Here is a 23,352-nt window from a genome sequence, read left to right as displayed (position 1 = left end):
TGATTGAATTGGAGTCCAAGATGTTTGAGTTTAGAGTTTATTTTGATTTTTGATTTTAGGTTTTGAGAATAAGGACACTCTAGTAATTTAAATTGTTTAAGGATATATAAATAATTGCACTACCTTTAGACATCCCTTATAAACCCACCCTAAATGGTATAATGAATGAGTATGCCTCAAAAAAAAAAAAAGAGTATGCCTCAAAACAGGTTTCTAAGAAAAACCCAAAAATGTCAATATACTCAAGTCCAATCCAAGGCCCTGTAGAGGCCCAGCTAAATTGTATATTATATACAGTCTCCTCAATTTCTTTTCATACTGTAGTTTATTCGCAAAACTCCATAGAAAGAGAGAGAAACAATGGCGTCGTCAAGCAGCGGTCTAACATTCAAGCTACATCCATTAGTAATAGTTAATGTATCAGACCATTATACTAGGGTTAAATCTCAAGCTTATCATTCACAGCTCATCGCTGGAGCCAATGCACCAACATCGTCGTCATCCCCATCATCTTTAGAATCACCAAGAGTATTTGGTTGTGTTATTGGTACACAAACTGGTAGAACTGTTGAGATCTTTAATAGTTTTGAACTATTATATGATCCTCAAACTGATTCTCTTGATCGTGCGTTCCTTCTTAAGAAAGAAGAACTCTGTAAGTATCCCTAGTTTCAACCTTTTTTTTTTCTTTACTTTGTTTTATTTTTAGGGTTGTTTCATATGTGTGTGGTTTTGTTTTTAGGGTCTAGGGTTTATGATGTTATTGAATTTCGCTAATTTTTTAGGGGTGATTTAAGGGTTTTTTGATCATATTTAGGGTTTAGCGGATCGTTCTTGTTGGTGTCCAGGCTTCTTTCTCCGATTGCTCAGTTATGGTATATTGAAAGTTGCCCTAGTTGGATAGGTTGGGAATTTTTGTAACTGAGTAGGTTGTAATGTTCAGGCTTATCATTCCTCGGGGTTTTGAGTTAGAGTTCCATATGCCTGTGTCTGCTTATCTGATCAATTTTACTTGCTCATGGTAGACCAATTGGGGCTGGTGTAACTGAAGTCACACATCTATTACGTTGATATTGTTATAGCTGTTATGGTGTTCAGTTTGTCTCTGTGTGTCTCAGTTGGTTATCCCATATATTTAGTATGTTCATCTTTTGCAGGAGTGCTAGAAAGGTATTCTTTAAAATAGTAGCATGGTGCTATCCCTCATCTTCGGATGTGATCTCAAGCATACATGGCATATGTGAGGCATAGATTCAATGGATATGATGAGGTGTAGCATCCTGCTACTCTTTAGGGAGTAGCCTGCTAGCATTTCTCACAGTTTTATGTCGCCATCTCCTATTCTATGTATTTGTTTGAAATATCTGTTGTTTACTTTCGCTGACTTTGGAGTTTTAAACTATTAACTTTGTAGATAAGAAAGTTTTCCCAAACTTCTATATTCTTGGTTGGTACTCCACTGGAAGTGATGCCCACGAAACAGATATGCAGATTCATAAAGCTGTAAGTTTGGAATATCTATATAATCTTACACTTTTTCATGATGTTTTGTGTATATTTCTATCTTTGGTCGATGCTTGTTGAATTGTGTAGTACTTCCTAATAGTGCATCATCCTTTTCATGACAGTTGATGGATATCAATGAAAGCCCAGTTTATGTTCTTCTCAATCCCACCATTCATCACGCGCAGAAGGATCTTCCAGTGTCAATCTATGAAAGTGGTATGTGTCACTCTTAAGCTGTGTGGTGGAAGTTGATTGACTCCAATGTCTAATTTCATCAATATGCAAAAATTAGATCTACCAAGAATTTGTGCCTAGCGGATAACATCAAGTTAAAAAATCTGAGAGACAAATTAAGTGTAGTACTCATTTTTCTGTTTCTTTAATCGAAAGAGAAATGTAGTGGATACTCAGATTCAAAGATCCGTGCTGTACCAGTTGAATTGTCTAGCCTGAAGTGAAAAGATTTCTTGTTCTTTTCTTCATTAACATTAACTTAATCTATCAGATCTAGGAATAATAGTAATTTTGTAGTAAACAAAATTAATCTCTCTATTTTTTTTCATGTAGAAGCTGTTTTTTAAACTTAATGCTTATTGATATACTTTTTGTAAAATAAGCGCAATGTTTTGTTTCTTTTTGAAATTCATACTGACCCTTTCTTGTTGATGTATTCTTACAACTGAAGAACTGCACGTCATTGATGGAATTCCACAGCTAATCTTTGTTCGTGCAACCTACACTATTGAGGTTGGTTTTCCATGTTTTCCATCCATCTTATGTTGCCCAATCATCAAACACTAACTCAATATCTAACTTTTATCTGTCTTATTTGCAAGACTGTTGAAGCAGAACGAATCTCAGTCGATCACGTAGCACACATCAAACCATCTGATGGAGGTTCAGCTGCAACCCAATGTGAGGTTTTAGGCTTAAGTGTTTTTAACTTTCGCGTTCTCCTTCTTTTCGTCTTTGGTTAATTATTTGAAAGGAAACGAAACGAACTAGAAATACATTTGTTTTCTTGTAAATGCAGTGGCTGCACATCTTACAGGAATACACAGTGCCATAAAGATGCTTAACAGCAGAATTAGAGTTCTTAATCAGTATCTTGTAGCCATGCAAAAAGGTAAATGCATTACATACACTGACAAGTGCAATATTCCTTCTTGGGGGTTGGGTTGGGGGGTGATGTTATTCAATTGTGCTTTTTATGCAGGTGATATTCCGTTTGACAACTCACTGCTCAGGCAGGTTTCTAGTCTCTTACGAAGATTGCCAGCCATTGAATCGGGAAAATTCCAGGATGATTTCTTAATGGTAAGTGTGTTTCTATCGCTTTTGAGCATTTGGGGTAGATATTTGGTTGTTTTTTTGCTGCAAGGGAAAGGCAATGAAAAGGAAGGAATATGTAAGAGAGTGATTTCTGTAGTAATAGAAAAATACCTGTAATTTCCTTTTACTTGGTTCTTTTCCATCTTAAGTAGTTAAAATGACCAGCTAATCCATAATAATTGGATTGTCAAAAAACTGTGATGACCAGAGCAGTTGGGCACTGAAGCAACAATGTTCAAGGCTTATTTCATTCTCATTGTGTCTTTTGGTTTTGTAGGAATACAATGACACTCTCCTGATTACATACTTGGCCATGATCACTAACTGCTCGAGGTACGTTACATGGATCTTTCTCTTTGTTACTGATTATAAGATGTACAATCTGAACTTTGGACTCATTATATCTTGCTTCATGGCACAATGTTAAGTCTAAGATTATGATTACGTAAAACTATTTCATATCCTTCATGAGTTTGTATATCAATGCTTGAACTATTATCCTGTAACAGTTCAGCTTTTCTTTCTAGTACTTGCATCTGGCAATGTAGGTCTCACGATTCCTTGTGTAGATAAATCAAGAACCATCTAATTGATCTAAAGCTTGAAAGCATCTTATGTGGACCAAGCATTAACCCTTCTGGTTTGGTTTGTATTTCTCAGTTTCATCGATCACCATTCCACCTTAAACAATATAAATGTGCTAATATGTACTACTAGGCTAACATGAACACTATGGCATACACATAATCTGAAACCAAACATCTTGAAACATTTGAACTCTTGAATCATGGCTAGGCTTCCTTTCTGTAACACCTGCTATAAGTCATGTATTAAAGCAGTACTCCATTAGTTACATTCAGAACCCGAAGGTACTGTTTCTTAGTATATTTACTGCATGAAAAAGAAACTCTGCGTTATCACCTTTTAACCAAACCAATGATTTTTTTGCAGCACTGTGTACGAGGTTGTTGACAAATTAAATGTCGCATATGACAGACATAGTCGGAGGGGAGGAGCCAGGAGTGCCTTTATTTGAAAGCTCGTCGTACGGTTTAATATGTTCTTAGTTGAGTCAGAGGTTATATTTGTGGTGGTATACTATTTCACGGTCACTGTGAACAATTGAAAAGAACTTTTGGGGGTTGATAATCTTGTAGGTTGTCCCATTTCTGGTCATATTCTGCAATATGCAGGAGGGAATTGGTATATTATACTTTGGGCTGTGAGTTTTGGTTTGTAACCCCACATTTTGCAGCAGTGCGTACAATATGATGTGCATGATATTAATAGGGTACTGCTTTTTAACAAGGTCTTAACTTTTGGGCTATTGACTTTGCTTCCCTCCTTTTTTCTACTCCACACCTTGGGACTAGTAGTGCAAATTATGATTATGAATATAAATTTATGCTAAGAAAAAGCGAGACCAAGAAAGTGGAACATTTCATTTCAGTTCACACAGACACCACAGTTTTTTTTTCTTTCTCACTCCTTCAACAAAACCACCAAGAACAACCCTTTTCTGCTCAGATTTTGGATCATTCATTATTTCTTGTTTCTAGGTTAGTAGTTTTAGCTTAATTTTTATGCTACTTATCTACATCATTATAGCTACTCTTTTGCCGGTTATCTTCGTTTTAATGGCGGTTCTTGGTTATTGGGTTGGGTTCCAAGAACGATAGTGATGCTCTCCAACGACGCAATCTTCATCTTCATCGGTGATTTCTTTGACGACGGAAGCTTCGTCATTAGTTATAAGAGATTTGAGCAAATCACTCCTATTTTGGGAGCATATCTTTCTAAAGAAGAAAAACAAACTAAATGGTTGGAATTTACTTCCGAGAAAAACCATTCTTCCTCCGATTTAATCGGATCTTACTCATACTTGTATTTGTCTTACTCCTGTAATCCTACACTTTCTCTTGTTGGATTTCTCGGTATTGTACTTTTACAGTATGTTCTTGTTATTTTGTATTCTCTTATTTGCGATCTTAAACACATTGTAACCTCGAATTTCCATCAATGAAAAGGTTGTGAAACATGTCGGTTTGTAGAAAGTTTATTGTTTATCCTGTTGGGGTTTTATCCCGTGAAGATTCCGTAAATTACCGGAACGTAACTTGGGTGTTCGCCAAGTTATGTGGTTTCCTAGTTTAGGATTTCCTAATTAAGGTGTGAGTCTATTTTTAGGAGTTCTAAGACTTGGGGAGCAAGGATTTGTCTACTATATAAGAAGGCTTATATTGTGAGTAGAAATCCATTCTCTTGGAGAATCCTCTCTTTATGAGAGTGTTCGGGTCACAACCGTTGTATCCTACAATGGTTGGTGATAGGGCAAAATCAGTGTGAGATGAGTGGCTTGTAGTGAGAACGTGTATGGGAGAAATGATGAGTCGATCAAGGTCGAACAAAGAATATGACGATACCAAAAAAGATTCGACAACTTTGCTTGATGTGACTATGATTCGTGTTGAAGGTGTTTTCTTTGCAAGAGAAAATCGTTCGTAGGTTCAATTGGTGTCTGCAAAATATTGCCAGAAGAATGTTTTGAATCATGGTGGTGTTAAGTGACAATCGTCCATACACAAGATATGAAGGTTGTAGCATGTTTTGTCTACATAGAGGATGACTCGAGATTGTTGGTTCTTGGAGTTGGTGAATTCCGTCTGAAATTGTTTGAATGGTTCAGTTCAAATAATGTCAAGTGTTAGACATGTGTCGAAGAAGAAGTATTCTACAAAAGGTGGAATAATGAGTGGTCACGGCAACGAAGTAGTTTCGTACAAGTCATGCAGAAACTCGTATAAATTATATGAGAAGTTGTTTGTGGTGAGGTTAGAAGACTGACAGATAGCGATTCCGATGGTACAAGTGCAAAGGAGGAATTTGGCTTAGGTGGTGGTTCAAGCTCAAAGTACAAGACAATTTTGATTCGTGCTAGTGATGGTGTCCGCGAGGATGGCCTTGTATAAGGTGGTAAACGTTCATGCTTTGTTGGAGTGAAGACGAAGGTTTTGTTCACGTCACATAAGGTGGTGATTATTGGGGTTTTATTCCGTGAAGATTCCGGAACTTACCGGAACATAACTTGGGTGTTTGCCAAGTTATGTGGTAGCCTAGTTTAGGATTTCCTAATTAAGGTGTGAGTCTATTTTTAGGAGTTCTAAGACTTGGTGGATCAATGATTTGTCTACTATATAAGAAGGCTTATATTGTGAGTAGAAATACATTCTCTTCGAGAATCCCCTCTTTATAAGAGTGTTCGGGTCACTACCGTTGTGTTCTACAATGGTTGGTGATAGGGCAAAATCTATGTGAGATGAGTGACTTGTAGTGAAAACGGGTATGGGAGAAATCTAGTGTTTCTAGGGTTCATAACTTCATATAGGAGAAGCTAGAATTCATGATGTTCTTCATATTCTTTTTTAAAGTCGAAGCAACCATGGCGGTGAAGGTTTATGGAAGAATAAGAACAAAGGAAGAGGTAAATTCCTCGTAATATGTCTTGTTGATTCTAACGTTTAGCGCTAGTGGGTTACATAACTAGTTGATTATATAAAGTGTCGATGTAATAATTTGTTATGATAATGAAATATTCTCGAGGTGGTTTCGGTCGTGGATGTAGCCTACAAAGGATAAGTGAACCACGTAATCTTTGTGTCGTGTGTGATTGTCTATTATCGTATTGATCATATATTCTTGCTAGTATTATTCGATCAATCTAAAGATATAAGAGACGGATTCGAGCTAAGTTATCTAAAATAGGATGTTTCATGGAATTGACTTCTATGGAAACATGTCGGTTCGAGATTAGCGTAATCTCGGTTTCCCGACATATCCCTTCATGATTCCGGGAAGACTTCAGGGGGAAAATTCCGTTTATGAATATAACAACTTGGGTATATCACAAATTCTCCCCTTTTTAGAGAAACTCTGAGGCAAGATAAAAATGATAAGTTTGTAATATGAGCATAATTTGTCTCTAGCGTATCAAAATGGAATTGAAATAAGTGAAAATAGGATTCCACTCAATGAACCTTGAAACAAGAATGACCCACAACAAAAAAAACTGGGGAGTTCAATCAATATTCATTGGTATTTCGATTAAACAGTTATAGCTTAATTCAAATTCCAGATCGAATCGAATAATACGGTAGATATTTTTTCCACATTCATAGGAGTGCATCTATGTTTCTACTTTACGAATATGACATATGACATTTTCTGGGGATTCCTAATAATATCAAGTCTTATTCCTATTTTGGCTTTTTTCATTTCCGGAGTTTTACCCCCGACTCGTGAAGGACCGTAGAAACTTTCTAGTTATGAATCAGGCATAGAACCAATGGGCAACGCCTGGTTACAATTCTGAATTCGTTATAATATGTTTGCTTTAGTTTATGATGTATTGGGTGTATCCGTTTTTATAGAAGCTTTAATTTTCATGCTTATCCTAATTGATGGTTTAGTTTATGTATGGCGAAAAGGAGCATTGGAATGGTCTTAGCTCCTGAATATCCAAACAATAAAAAGAAAAAAGAAGAAAAAAATGACATTTAGACAGTTATGAATTTCATTGAGTTTCCAGTACTTGATCAAACAACCCAAAATTCAGTTATTTCAACTACATCAAATGATCTTTCAAATTGGTCAAGACTCTCCAGTTTATGATCGCTTTTGTATGGTACCAGTTGTTGCTTTATTGAATTTGCTTCATTAATAGGCTCGCGCTTCGACTTTGATCGTTATGGCTTGGTACCAAGACCGAGTCTTAGGCAAGCGGACTTAATTTTAACAGCCGGCACAATAACAATGAAAATGGTTCCCTCTTTAGTAAGATTATATGAGCAAATGCCTGAACCAAAATATGTCATTGCTATGGGAGCCTGCACTATTACAGGAGGGATGTTCAGTACTGATTCTTATAGTATTGTTCGAGGAGTTGATAACCTAATTCTTGTGGATGTTTATTTTCTGGGTTGCCCGCCTAAACTGGAGGAAGTTATCGATGTTGTAACAAAACTTCGTAAGAAGATATCTCGAGAAATCTACGAAGATAGATTTGGGTCTCCGCAGAATAATCGATGTTTTACTACCGCTCACAAGTTTTATGTTGGACGCAGCATGCATACTGGAATTATGATCAAGGATTACTCGATCAATCACGATCTATTTCAGAGATACCTTAGTGAAACATTTTTCAAATACCAAAGTTCAGTATCTTCCCACGAATTAGTGAATTAGGGAGTTCACTTCAATTTTCAAAAATTTCGTCGTAAACGTGAACTACTTATACAAATGAAAATTCGGGAGAGATTAAAAAAATGCAGGGATTTGTATGCTTGGCTAGTCAAGCATGAGTTAGTTCATAGATCGTTAGGATTAGATTACCAAGGAGTCAAAACTCTACAAATAAAGCCTGAGGATTGGCATTTCATTGTTGTTATTTCATATGTATATGGTTACAATTATCTACGCTCTCAGTGTGCCAATGATGTAGCACCAGACGGACTCTTAGCTAGTGTGTATCATCTTACGAGAATATAGTATGGTGTGGATCAGCCAGAGGAGGTATGCATAAAAGTATTTTCCCCAAGGATAAATCCCAGAATTTCGTTTGTTTTTTGGATTTGGAAAAGTGCGGATTTTCAAGAACGACCCTCTTATGATATGTTGGGAATCTCTTATGATAATCATCCATGCCTGAAATGTATTTCGATGCCTAAAAGTTGGATAGGATGGCCCTTACGTAAGGATTATATTGCTCCAAAATTCTATGAAATACAAGATGCTTATTGAATGGTAAGAACCTAATTTTATTTTTATGCCGCGAGATATCCAAGGAATTTTTTTTTACAGACCCTTCTAGAGTAATAGAACTATTTTCCTATATATGGATATAGATGCGCAAAAAAAATGGGTCCTCATTGAGATTCCAAAATTTGGAAGATATTCTATTTATTTCAGGGGCTAATAAGATGAATAAAATGAGTTCTGTATCGTGAACTTTGTACCGCGCACATCACTTAGATAGGCTCTCGAAAGTCACGTAGGGGGATAACGTAATGGAATATATATATATAAAAAAAAGAGGATAGGATTCCACTTGTACTGGATCTTAATTTCATATTGTCAAGTCGGATCTTTCCACACCCCTCGAGACTATATACAGTCTTGGGTTTTTAGAAGCAACTAACTTCATATTGTAATTCTTTTTTCACTATTAATATTTAGAATGTTAGGAGGAACCCGCCATGCCATATAATCAAAAAAAGAACCACGAGATCCATATAATAAAGACCCACCTCTTATCTTTACCCTAATTTATGACTCAATCTATATTTTTTCTTTTCCCTTATTCTTTTCCTTTTTTTATACAGACTTTAAGAATAAGGGCAGGATTTTCTCACTCTAGACATTCAGACGATAGCATGTATGAATGCTGATTCATATCGAATTTTTATGAGTATCTATTATTAACCTGTGGTTAATAATGGATGCTCAATGGCAGGAACTTAACATAAGATACTCAATGTCATGAACTATATTTGAACTGGTGACACGAGGATTTTCAGTCCTCTGATCTACCAACTGAGTTATCTCAACCCTTCTTGAGGCACCATCCCCATCCTAGTAGAGGGGTTGGGCATTGTGGATGGTGGTTTTTAGTTCATAGTTAAAATTGTAAAACCTCACATTTAATGTGTCGTCACTCTGCAAAGAAACAGAGCCATGTAAAGTGATGAGTGTTCAATCTCTCCACTGGCGTATTTATTGAGCAACTCAATATGTTCACATGAAATTTATCCAGACTGATGCATGTAAGCAACAATCCGCCATGGATTAGTAGGCAAAGTCCTACCCAAAATCAGAAAGCAAAAAATAAAGGAGCCGCAGAGAAGTAGAAACAATGAGAGGAAGCGTGGCCATGCCATAGGCCAGCCGGTGCCACTTGACCACACCCCATGCTACCCAACCGACTCTTACTCCTTTGTCAACCAATCAGGTCGCTACAAACCTGCCACACTCCCATGAGTTGCGGCTGGGCCCATACTTGCCGACCCTATTCCCCATCGACCAATCAGGTCACATTAATCCTACCACGCGCACCAGAAGTGTATCCACACTCGTGCTTGGCTGGCCCCCTATTTTTATTAACCAATCAAGTTTCTCTAAACCTGTCACAATATTAAAAGATGTGGAATTGCGTCATGTGGTCACCATGCCAAATTGGCTTCCCAAAGATTGTACAAACAACTGGAATGTTTGGTAAACAATTTTAGTATGAGATACATGCCAAAGGTTTCGTATGGATGTCTAGCATAACATAATAAAAATTCAGATCAATCGGAGTAACGAGCTAAAAGATACAACATAAAAGGCGAGCTAGGCCATGGCTGAAAACTGACAGAATCCCTCCTGAATTCTTCTTGAGTTTCACTGTCGGGCTATTTTCACCTCATAAACGAGCTCAAAACCTAAATATTCCTTCGCGGGGAGATAGGAAATTCTTTTCTGATCAGAATGGAGGGGCGGACCGTCAAAATCCGAGTTCGTACGAGAATTCTACAACGATTTTAGTGAGGGTCCCACATCTGAATTTTCTGATTACGAAATTTCATGAGTTAACACAAATTTATGTGAATCATCTCAGCCATCCAACTTGTCTAGCAAACTTAAATTGTTTATATTTTTTGAGCCAATCATCTCGGCCATCCACGGCCACATGCCGCATGCCTTATGCGCTAATTAGGGTTTCGACATGCCAAACCCTAATTTAGGCAAAGTTGTTACGCCAACCAAGACAGGTAACATTCCCCAGAGCATTGGGATTGATGTGGCAACAAGGCCAATGTTGCCACGCCAAATTTCGGGTCTAACACCAATCTGCCAAAACAGCTGCTACGGCTATGCCATGGCTACGCCAGACGCCGCTATGCCAATGGTACCACTTTGCTATACAACAAGATATAGCCATAATCAATGGCCGTCCTTTCTCATGAGATGCAATCTCATCCATCCAAGTTCGCCACCGAACTGACGGACTTGTGGCAAGTTTTAGGCGACCAACCGCTTAAATCTAGTGGCCATGGCTACGCCAGGCGCCACTTACACCACAGTGCCACTGGCATGCACTAGTTATGCCAGTCATGCCGCAGTGCCACTGATATACACCAAACACGCCATTGTGCCATTACCAGGCGCCAACAGAAGGTAGCCTTAATCAACGACTACCCTTCCTCATGAGATGCAATTTCAGCCATCCAAGTTCGCCACCGAACTGACGAACTTGTGTCAAGTTTTAGGTGACCATCCAAGACGAGCCTAATAGCATCACATGCTATTTTCCTGCGGCAAGACTCTTGATTTTGGCTTGCCACACATAGAAAAGTGCTACATGTTTTCCACGAAAATACTCGAGACATCAAACATGTCACAAACTGGGGGATACTCATCAGGGTATTGGTATGGTGGTTTACAGCATGCGGCATGCAATACGCCCGTCATAAGAAAGTGTCATGAAACGAGACAATTAGTGGCTGCAAGAAGTAACGTGTGTAAACGGATCCACTTCCTTTATCATGGAAGCATGGATTTCTGACGGTTATACGTTACTCCACTCTTCCATCACCCAATCGTTCCCACTTCCTACGAGATCAGGGTACGTTTAAATATGACTTGTATAAATAGGCTTCACCTATTTCCACCAAACAACAAGTTTTTGGTCGGAAGCAACATAGTATTCAGAAATCACCAAGAACTGATAGCTTTTCACTCTGCAAGCCAGTTCCACTTTCTGATACAAGTCATAAAACAAGCCACATCTTAAGAATTAACCATTATGGTCTCAACACTTTCTTCGCTTCCCTCCCTAATACCAACCCTTCTCCTTCACTTTGTGATCGAAGCAAGCCTGGAATGGATATTTCTTGGTTTAGGCCAGGATTGTACAGATTGATCTCTCGAATCAAAAGTACTCCCGTGTAGTGCATTTTTTAGGGTTTAGATTTGCTTTTCATCTACACACCCAAAATTACCAAAACCAGCAGAAACAGTTTTCACCCACAAACAATTGGCGACCACAGTGGGAGAATTAATCTCTCGGTTGCAATATTAATTTACAATTTACGATTTCATTTTTCAATCCCGATCTCAAGATGGTGGAACTAAGTTCCGGATCAGCAACAAACCCTGAAAACACTAGCGTTGAAATTATCCTCGGTGTTAACGTCCTTCCAGTGGCATTAACACGCCAACTGTCAACACCAGCGGCGCGGAAAATTTTCCTTCGGGTGTTACACCTCCGATCACTAGAGCCAGAGCCGCTGCCGCCACCCCCAACGTTTCTTCAAGTGTGACACCTCCAACCGTCGCCAGAGCCGCTGCTACTCTACCATCAGGACGAGAGACTGGAGGAGCCAAAGGAAGCCGATCCCTATTACCATTGCTGATTTGATGGAAATACAAGAAGTTTTTGCTAAGGCTCAGACGGACATGGCCACAACTCAAAAGGAGTAAAACAATGAACATCCGAATGATTAGTCAAGGGATTCAGAATTCGGGTGTTAGATTGTCATAAACCAAATGTGACCGAACATCAATTGATGGAGTTGTGCATTAATGCTTTCTGGGGACTCCGTTCACAAAACCATGTAATCTATGATGGAGCATATGTGTGAGATTTTTTTATTTCTCCAAGGTGCAATACCGAGATATATTTTCAATCTCTCATCCGTGTTGCGTTGGCGCTTCGAACTTTGCTCCAGGAGCCGCTTTAACTTTTCGCTTCCAGAACCGTTTCGCTTCAAAGTTTCGCTCCACAAGCCGCTCCGCTTCCACGTTTCACTCCAGGAGCCGCTTCAACGTTCTCCCCAGAAGCCTCCCCGCTTCCGCGTTTCACTCCAGGAGCCGCTTCAACATTCTCCCCAGAAGCCGCTCCGCTTCAACGTTTCGCTCAAGGAGCCACTTCAACGTCTCACCTCCAAAAGCCGCTCCTCTTCAACGTTTCTCTCCAGAAGCTGCTCCGCTTCCACGTTTCACTCCAGGAGCCGCTTCAACGTTCTCCCCAGAAGCCGCCCCGCTTCAACGTTTCGCTCCAGGAGCCGCTTCAACGTCTCACCTCCAGAAGCCGCTGATCTTCAAAGTTTCGCTCCAGAAGCCGCTCCTTTCCACGTTTCACTCTAGGAGCCGCTTCAACTTTCTCCCCAGAAGCCGCTCCGCTTCAACGTTTCGCTCCAGGAGCCACTTCAACGTCTCACCTCCAGAAGTCGCTCCTCTTTAACGTTTCGCTCCAGAAGCCTCTTCAACGTTCTCTCCAGAAGCCGCCACTCCTTCCTACCAAGGTTCGTTCACGTAGCCGCCACTCTTCCCTGTCAAGGATTGTGATCTCAGCCAGCCAAATCTCTTCTGATCACAGCTGCTTCCAAGAACCGTTGCTGCTCGTTTGAGCTTCACCATAAAAGCAACCACTACAAAGAATATTTCGTCCATGTGATGTTCCAAGCATCCCATCTAAGAGAGTACGATAAACTTGTATCAAATCACAGAGGCGTGGATTCAAGGTGGTACAATCAAAGTAAGCTACGCTTGGGGACTGAAGCCTCCTTCAGGTTTAGAAGTTTAAACGCAGTCACCTCCTTACCAGCGAATGCAATGGAAGCACATCTTCCACGAGGAAATAAGCTCAGGATAATTACACATGGAGACTTTTGTCACGCTGCTTACTCACGGGAGAGCCTGATACACCAAAAGCCCAGTCATGCGCGAAGTACATGCCTAGCGGAGACAAAGCTAAGTAAATATCCTTAAACTAATGTTTTATATTTATTAGGCATATCAAATAAGTTTTAAATCTCTTAGTGTTGAGACGTGTATAAATTCCTCAACACTCACTACTGTGTTGCTAAGCATGCTTCCTCAACACATCCTTTCCTCTTAGTGTTGAGACGTGTAAATTCCTCAACACTTGCTACTGTGTTGCTAGGCATGCTTCCTCAACACATCCTTCATCTTAGTGTTGATACGTGCAAATTGCTCAACACTTACCACTGTGTTGCTAGGGATGCTGCCTCAACACATCCTTTCTCTTAGTGTTGAGACGTGCAAATTCCTCAACACTCACTACTGTGTTGCCAGGCATGCTGCCTCAACACACCATCCTTTTGGTGTTGAGACGTGCAAATTCCTCAACACCACTATTGTGTTGTCAGGCATACTGCCTCAACACGTTTTCCTCTTAGTGTTGAAACGTGAAAATTCCTCAACACTCACCACTGTGTTGCCAGGCATGCTTCCTCAACACATCCTTTCTCTTAGTGTTGAGACGTGCAAATTCCTCAACACTCACTACTGTGTTGCCAGGCATGCTGCCTCAACACACCCTCCTCTTGGTGTTGAGACGTAAAAATTCCTCAACACCACTATTGTGTTGTCAGGCGTACTGCCTCAACATGTTTTCCTCTTAGTGTTGAGACGTGCAAATTCCTCAACACTTACCACTATGTTTCCAGGCATGCGCCTCAACACATTCTTTCTCCTAGTGTTGAGACGTGTAAATTCCTCAACACTCACTATCGTGTTTCTAGGCATGCTTCCTCAACACATCCTTCCTCTTAGTGTTGAGATGTGTAAATTCCTCAACACTCACTACTATGTTGCTAGACATGCTTCCTCAACACATCCTTTCTCTTTATGTTGAGACGTGTAAATTCCACAACACTCACTACTTTGTTGCTAGGCATGCTTCCTAAACACATCCTTTATCTTAGTGTTGAGACGTGTAAATTCCTTAACACTCACTACTGTGTTGCTAGGAATGCTTCCTCAACACACCATTCCTCTTAGTGTTGAGACGTGTAAATTCCTCAAAACGCACTACTGTGTTGCTAGGCATGCTTCCTCAACACATCCTTCCTCTGAGTGTTGAGACGTGTAAATTCCTCAACACTCACTACTGTGTTGCTAGGCATGCTTCCTCAACACATCCTTTCTCTTAGTGTTGAGACGTGCATATTTCTCAACACTCACTATTATATTGCCAGGCATGCTGCCACAACACACCCTCCTCTTGGTGTTGAGACGTGCAAATTCCTCAACACCATTATTGTGTTGTCAGGCATACTGCCTCAACACGTTTTCCTCTTAGTGTTGAGACGTGCAAATTCCTCAACACTAACCACTGTGTTTCCAGGCATGCTGCCTCAACACATCCCTTCTCTTAGTGTTGAGACGTGCAAATTCCTCAACACTCACTACTGTGTTGCCACGCTTGCTGCCTCAACACACCCTCCTCTTGGTGTTGAGACGTGCAAATTCCTCAACACGTTTTCCTCTTAGTGTTGAAACGTGCAAATTCCTCAACACTCACCACTGTGTTTCCAGGCATGCTGCCTCAACACATCCTTTCTCTTAGTGTTGAGACGTGCAAATTCCTCAACACTCACTACTGTGTTGCCAGGCATGCTGCCTCAACACACCATCCTTTTGGTGTTGAGACGTGCAAATTCCTCAACACCACTATTGTGTTGTCAGGCATACTGCCTCAACACGTTTTCCTCTTAGTGTTGAGACGTGCAAATTCCTCAACACTTAACACTATGTTGCCAGGCATGCTACCTCAACACATCCTTTCTCTTAGTGTTGAGACGTGCAAATTCCTCAACACTCACTACTGTGTTGCCAGGCATGCTGCCTCAACACACCCTCCTCTTGGTGTTGAGACGTGCAAATTCCTCAACACCACTATTGTATTGTCAGGCATACTGCCTCAACACGTTTTCCTCTTAGTGTTGATACGTGCAAATTCCTCAAAACTTACCACTGTGTTGCTAGGGATGCTGCCTCAACACATCCTTTCTCTTAGTGTTGAGACGTGCAAATTACTCAACACTCACTACTGTGTTGCCAGGCAAGCTGCCTCAACACACCCTTCTCTTGGTGTTGAGACGTGCAAATTCCTCAACACCACTATTGTGTTGTCATGCATACTGCCTCAACACGTTTTCCTCTTAGTGTTGAAACGTGCAAATTCCTCAACACTCCCACTGTGTTGCCAAGTATGCTCCTCAACACATCCTTTATCTTAGTGTTGAACGTGCAAATTCTCACACTCACTACTGTGTTGCCAGGCATGCTGCCCTCAACTCACCGTCCTCTTGGTGTTGAGACGTGCAAATTCCTCAACACCACTATTGTGTTGTCAGGCATACTGCCCTCAACACGTTTTCCTCTTAGTGTTTGAAACGTGTAAATTCTCAACACTCACCACTGTGTTGCCAGGCATGCTGCCTCAACACATGCTTTCTCTTAGTGTTGAGACGTGCAAATTCCTCAACACCACTATGTGTTTCAGGCATACCTGCCTCAACACGTTTTCCTCTTAGTGTTGAAACGTGCAAATTCACCTCACACCACTGTGTTGCCAGGCATGCTTCCTCAACACATCCTTTCTCTTAGTGTTGAGACGTGCAATTCCCAACACTCACTACTGTGGTTGCCAGGCATGCTGCCTCAACACACCCTCCTCTTGGTGTTGAGACGTAAAAATTTCCTCAACACCACTATTGTGTTGTCAGGCATACTGCCTCAACATGTTTTCCTCTTAGTGTTTGAGACGTGCAAATCCTCAACACTTACCACTATGTTTCCAGGCATGCGCCTCAACACATTCTTTCTCCTAGTGTTGAGACGTGTAAATTCCTCAAACACTCACTATCGTGTTTCTAGGCATGCTTCCTCAACACATCCTTCCTCTTAGTGTTGAGATGTGTAATTCCTCAACACTCACTACTATGTTGCTAGACATGCTTCCTCAACACATCCTTTCTCTTTATGTTGAGACGTTTAAATCCACAACACTCACTACTTTTGTTTCTAGGCATGCTTCCTAAACACATCCTTTATTTATAGTGTTGAGACTGTAAATTCCTTAACACTCACTACTGTGTTGCTAGGCATGCTTCCTCAACACACCATTCCTCTTAGTGTTGAGACGTGTAAATTCCTCAAACGCACTACTGTGTTGCTAGGCATGCTCTTCTCACACATCCTTCCTCTGAGTGTTGAGACGTGTAAATTCCTCAACACTCACTACTGTGTTGTAGGCTGCTTCCTCAACACATCCTTTCTCTTAGTGTTGAGACGTGCATATTTCTCAACACTCACTATTATATTGCCAGGCATGCTGCCACACACACCCTCCTCTTGGTGTTGAGACGTGCAAATTCCTCAACACCATTATTGTGTTGTCAGGCATACTGCCTCAACACGTTTTCCTCTTATGTGAGACGTGCAAATTCCTCAACATAACCACTCACTGTGTTTCCAGGCATGCTGCCTCAACACATCCCTTCTCTTAGTGTTGAGAATCAAATTCCTCAACACTCACTAACTGTGTTGCCCACGCTTGCTGCCTAACACACACACCCTCTTTGGTGTTGAGACGTGCAAATCCTCACACGTTTCCTTCTAGTGTTGAAACGTGCAAATTCCTCAAACACTCACCACTGTGTTTTCCAGGCATGCTGCCTCAACACATCCTTTCTCTTAGTGTTGAGACGTGCAAATTCCTCAACACTCACTACTGTGTTGCCAGCATGCTGCCTCAACACACCATCCTTTTGGTGTTGAGACGTGCAAATTCCTCAACACCACTATTGTGTTGTCAGGCATACTGCCTCAACACGTTTTCCTCTTAGTGTTGAGACGTGCAAATTCCTCAACACTTAACACTATGTTGCCAGGCATGCTACCTCAACACATCCTTTCTCTTAGTGTTGAGACGTGCAAATACCTCAACACTCACTACTGTGTTGCTAGGCATGCTGCCTCAACATACCCTCCTCTTGGTGTTGAGACGTGCAAATTCCTCAACACCACTATTGTATTGTCAGGCATACTGCCTCAACACGTTTTCCTCTTAGTGTTGATACGTGCAAATTCCTCAAAACTTACCACTGTGTTGCTAGGGATGCTGCCTCAACACATCCTTTCTCTTAGTGTTGAGACGTGCAAATTCCTCAACACTCACTACTGTGTTGCCAGGCATGCTGCCTCAACACACCGTTCTCTTGGTGTTGAGACGTGCAAATTCCTCAACACCACTATTGTGTTGTCATGCATACTGCCTCAACACGTTTTTATCTTAGTGTTGAGACGTGCAAATTCCTCAACACTCACCACTGTGTTGCCAGGCATACTACCTCAACACATCCTTTCTCTAGTGTTGAGACGTGCAATTCCTCAACACTCACTACTGTGTTGCTAGGAATGCTGCCTCAACACACCCTCCTCTTGGTGTTGAGACGTGCAAATTCCTCAACACCACTATTATGTTGTCATGCATACTGCCTCAACACGTTTTCCTCTTAGTGTTGAAACGTGTAAATTCCTCAACACTCACCACTGTTTGCCAGCATGCTGCCTCAAACACTGCTTTCTCTTGGTGTTAGACGTGCAAATTCCTCACACCCTATTGTGTTGTCATGCATACTGCTCAACACTTTTCATCTTAGTGTTGAGACGTGCAAATTCCTCAACACTTACCACTATGTTGCCGGTATGCTCCTCAATACATCCTTTCTCATAGTGTTAAGACGTCAAATTCCTCAACACTCACTACTGTGTTGCGAGGCATGCTGCCTCAACACACCCTCATCTTGGTGTTGAGACGTGCAAAATTCCTCAACACCACTATTGTATTGTCAGGCATACTGCCTCAACACGTTTTCCTCTTAGTGTTGATACTCAAATTCCTCAAACCTCATTACCACTGTGTTGCTAGGGATGCGCCTCAACACATCCTTTCTCTTAGTGTGAGACGTGCAAATTCCTCAACACTCACTACTGTGTTGCCAGGCATGCTACCTCAACACACCGTTCTCTTGGTGTTGAGACGTGCAAATTCCTCAACACCACTATTGTGTTGTCATGCATACTGCCTCAACACGTTTTTATCTTAGTGTTGAGACGTGCAAATTCCTCAACACTCACCACTGTGTTGCCAGGCATGCTACCTCAACACATCCTTTCTCTTAGTGTTGAGACGTGCAAATTCCTCAACACTCACTACTGTGTTGCTAGGAATGCTGCCTCAACACACCCTCCTCTTGGTGTTGAGACGTGCAAATTCCTCAACACCACTATTGTGTTGTCATGCATACTGCCTCAACACGTTTTCCTCTTAGTGTTGAAACGTGTAAATTCCTCAACACTCACCACTGTGTTGCCAGGCATGTTGCCTCAACACATGCTTTCTCTTGGTGTTGAGACGTGCAAATTCCTCAACACCACTATTGTGTTGTCATGCATACTGCCTCAACACGTTTTCATCTTAGTGTTGAGACGTGAAAATTCCTCAACACTTACCACTATGTTGCCAGGTATGCTACCTCAATACATCCTTTCTCATAGTGTTAAGACGTGCAAATTCCTCAACACTCACTACTGTGTTGCGAGGCATGCTGCCTCAACACACCCTCATCTTGGTGTTGAGACGTACAAATACCTCAACACCACTATTGTGTTGTCAGGCATACTGCCTCAACACGTTTTCCTCTTAGTGTTGAGACGTGCAAATCCCTCAACACTCACCACTGTGTTGCCAGGCATGCTGCCTCAACACATGCTTTATCTTAGTGTTGAGACGTGCAAATTCCTCAACACTCACTACTGTGTTGCGAGACATGCTGCCTCAACACACCGTCCTCTTGGTGTTGAGACGTGAAAATTCCTCAAAACCACTATTGTGTTGTCAGGCATACTGGCTCAACACGTTTTCATCTTAGTGTTGAGACGTGCAAATTCCTCAACACTTACCACTATGTTGCCAGGCATGCTACCTCAATACATCCTTTCTCTTAGTGTTAAGACGTGCAAATTCCTGAACACTCACTACTGTGTTGCTAGGCATGCTGCCTCAACACACCCTCCTCTTGGTGTTGAGACGTACAAATACCTCAACACCACTATTGTGTTGTCAGGCATACTGCCTCAACACGTTTTACTCTTAGTGTTGAGACGTGCAAATTCCTCAACACTTACCACTGTGTTGCCAGGCATGCTACCTCAACACATCCCTTCTTTTAGTGTTGATACGTGCAAATTCCTCAACACTCACTACTGTGTTGCCACGCTTGCTGCCTAAACACACCCCTCCTCTTGGTGTTGAGACGTGCAAATTCCTCAACACCACTATTGTTTTTCAGGCACTGCCTCAACACGTTTTCCTCTTAGTGTTGAAACCTGCAATTCCTCAACACTTACCACTGTGTTGCCAGCATGCTGCCTCAACCTCCCTTCTTTTAGTGTTGAGACGTGCAATTCCTCCAAACTCACTACCTGTGTTGCCAGCATGCTGCCTCAACACACCGTTCTCTTGGTGTTGAGACTGCAAATTCCTCAACACCACTACGTGTTGTCACGCATACTGCCTCAACACGTTTTCATCTTATGTTGAGACGTGCAAATTCCTCAACACTTAACACTATGTTGCCAGGCATGCTACTCAACACATCCTTTCTCTTAGTGTTGAGACGTGCAAATCCTCAACACTCACTACTGTGTTGCTAGAAATGCTGCCTCAACACCCTCATCTTGGTGTTGAGACGTGCAAATTCCTCAACACCACTATTGTGTTGTCAGGCATACTGCCTCAATACGTTTTTCCCTTATGTTGATACGTGCAAATTCCTCAACACTTACCACTGTGTTGCTAGGCATGCTGCCTCACACCATCCTTTCTCTTAGTGTTGAGACGTGCAAATTCCTCAACACTCACTACTGTGTTTCCAGGCAAGCTGCCTCAACACACCCTCCTCTTAGTGTTGAGACGTGCAAATTCCTCAACACCACTATTGTGTTGTCATGCATACTGCCTCAACATGTTTTCCTCTTAGTGTTGAAACGTGCAAATTCCTCAACACTCACCACTGTGTTGCCAGGAATGCTGCCTCAACACATCCTTTCTCTTAGTGTTGAGACGTGCAAATTCCTCAACACTCACTACTGTGTTTCCAGGCATGCTGCCTCAACACACCGTCCTCTTGGTGTTGAGACGTGCAAATTCCTCAACACCACTATTGTGTTGTCATGCATACTGCCTCAACACGTTTTCCTCTTAGTGTTGAAACGTGCAAATTCCTCAGCACTCACCACTGTGTTGCCAGGCATGCTGCCACAACACATGCTTTCTCTTAGTGTTGAGACGTGCAAACTCCTCAACACTCACTACTGTGTTGCCAGGCATGCTGCCTCAACACACCGTCCTCTTGGTGTTGAGACGTGCAAATTCCTCAACACCACTATTGTGTTGTCAGGCATACTGCCTCAACACGTTTTCATCTTAGTGTTGAGACGTGCAAATTCCTCAACACTTACCACTATAATGCCAGGCATGCTACCTCAATACATCTTTTCTCTTAGTGTTAAGACGTGCAAATTCCTCAACACTCACTACTGTGTTGCTAGGCATGCTGCCTCAACACACCCTCCTCTTGGTGTTGAGACGTACAAATACCTCAACACCACTATTGGTGTTCAGCATACTGCCTCAACACGTTTCCTCCTTAGTGTTGAGACGTGCAAATTCCTCAACACTTACCACTGTGTTGCCAGGCATGCCTGCCTCAACACATCCCTTCTCTTAGTGTTGAGACGTGCAAATTCCTCAACACTCACTACTGTGTTGCCACGCTTGCTGCCTCAACACACCCTCCTCTTGGTGTTGAGACGTGCAAATTCCTCAACACGTTTTCCTCTTAGTGTTGAAACGTGCAAATTCCTCAACACTCACCACTGTGTTTCCAGGCATGCTGCCTCAACACATCCCTTCTCTTAGTGTTGAGACGTGCAAATTCCTCAACACTCACTACTGTGTTGCCAGGCATGCTGCCTCAACACACCGTCCTCTTGGTGTTGAGACGTGCAAATTCCTCAACACCACTATTGTGTTGTCAGGCATACTGCCTCAACACGTTTTCATCTTAGTGTTGAGACGTGCAAATTCCTCAACAGTTACCACTATAATGCCAGGCATGCTACCTCAATACATCCTTTCTCTTAGTGTTAAGACGTGCAAATTCCTCAACACTCACTACTGTGTTGCTAGGCATGCTGCCTCAACACACCCTCCTCTTGGTGTTGAGACGTACAAATACCTCAACACCACTATTGTGTTATCAGGCATACTGCCTCAACACGTTTTCCTCTTAGTGTTGAGACGTGCAAATTCCTCAACACTTACCACTGTGTTGCCAGGCATGCTGCCTCAACACATCCCTTCTCTTAGTGTTGAGACGTGCAAATTCCACAACACTCACTACTGTGTTGCCACGCTTGCTGCCTCAACACACCCTCCTCTTGGTGTTGAGACGTGCAAATTCCTCAACACCACTATTGTGTTTTCAGGCATACTGCCTCAACACGTTTTCCTCTTAGTTTTGAGACGTGCAAATTCCTCAACACTTAACACTATGTTGCCAGGCATGCTACCTCAACACATCTTTTCTCTTAGTGTTGAGACGTTCAAATTCCTCAACAGTCACTACTGCGTTGCTAGGCATGCTTCCTCAACACACCCTCCTCTTGGTGTTGAGACGTGCAAATTCCTCAACACCACTATTGTGTTGTCAGGCATACTGCCTCAATACGTTTTCCTCTTAGTGTTGATACGTGCAAATTCCTCAACACTTACCACTGTGTTGCTAGGCATGCTGCCTCAACACATCCTTTCTCTTAGTGTTGAGACGTGCAAATTCCTCAACACTCACTACTGTGTTGCCAGGCAAGCTGCCTCAACACACCCTCCTCTTGGTGGTGAGACGTGCAAATTCCTCAACACCACTATTGTGTTGTCATGCATACTGTCTCAACACGTTTTCCTCTTAGTGTTGAAACGTGCAAATTCCTTAACACTCACTACTGTGTTGCCAGGCATGCTGCCTCAACACATCCTTTCTCTTAGTGTTAAGACGTGCAATTCCTCAACACTCACTACTGTGTTGCCAGGCATGCTGCCTCAACACACCGTCCTCTTGGTGTTGAGACGTGCAAATTCCTCAACACCACTATTGTGTTGTCATGCATACTGCCTCAACACGTTTTCCTCTTAGTGTTGAAACGTGCAAATTCCTCAACACTCACCACTGTGTTGCTAGGCATGCTGCCTCAACACATGCTTTCTCTTAGTGTTGAGACGTGCAAATTCCTCAACACTCACTACTGTGTTGCCAGGCATGTTGCCTCAACACACCGTCCTCTTGGTGTTGAGACGTGCAAATTCCTCAACACCACTATTGTGTTGTCAGGCATATACTGCCTCAACACGTTTTCATCTTAGTGTTGAGACGTGCAAATTCTTCAACACTTACCACTATGTTGCCAGGAATGCTACCTCTATATATCCTTTCTCTTAGTGTTAAGACGTGCAAATTCCTCAACACTCACTACTGTGTTTCTAGGCATGCTGCCTCAACACAATCTCCTCTTGTTGTTGAGACGTACAAATACCTCAACACCACT

The 23,352-nt window shown here is 41.8% G+C and overlaps 1 protein-coding gene across 1 annotated transcript; it reads left to right on the top strand.

The window, feature by feature from the left end:
• The first annotated feature begins 315 nt into the window (after nt 1-315).
• Nucleotides 316-4,165, top strand: LOC113297053 (COP9 signalosome complex subunit 6a-like). Its single transcript, XM_026545452.1, has 9 exons — nt 316-655; nt 1,415-1,503; nt 1,629-1,722; nt 2,192-2,253; nt 2,343-2,421; nt 2,540-2,632; nt 2,723-2,823; nt 3,116-3,171; nt 3,790-4,165. Exons 1-9 carry the CDS (start codon nt 361-363, stop codon nt 3,872-3,874), a joined length of 954 nt encoding a protein of 317 aa, XP_026401237.1. The 5' UTR covers nt 316-360; the 3' UTR covers nt 3,875-4,165.
• The last annotated feature ends 19,187 nt before the right edge of the window (nt 4,166-23,352 follow it).

Source organism: Papaver somniferum, chromosome 7, assembly GCF_003573695.1.
Source record: "Papaver somniferum cultivar HN1 chromosome 7, ASM357369v1, whole genome shotgun sequence".
NCBI lineage: Eukaryota > Viridiplantae > Streptophyta > Magnoliopsida > Ranunculales > Papaveraceae > Papaver > Papaver somniferum.
This window is presented reverse-complemented; position numbering and strand designations above follow the sequence as displayed.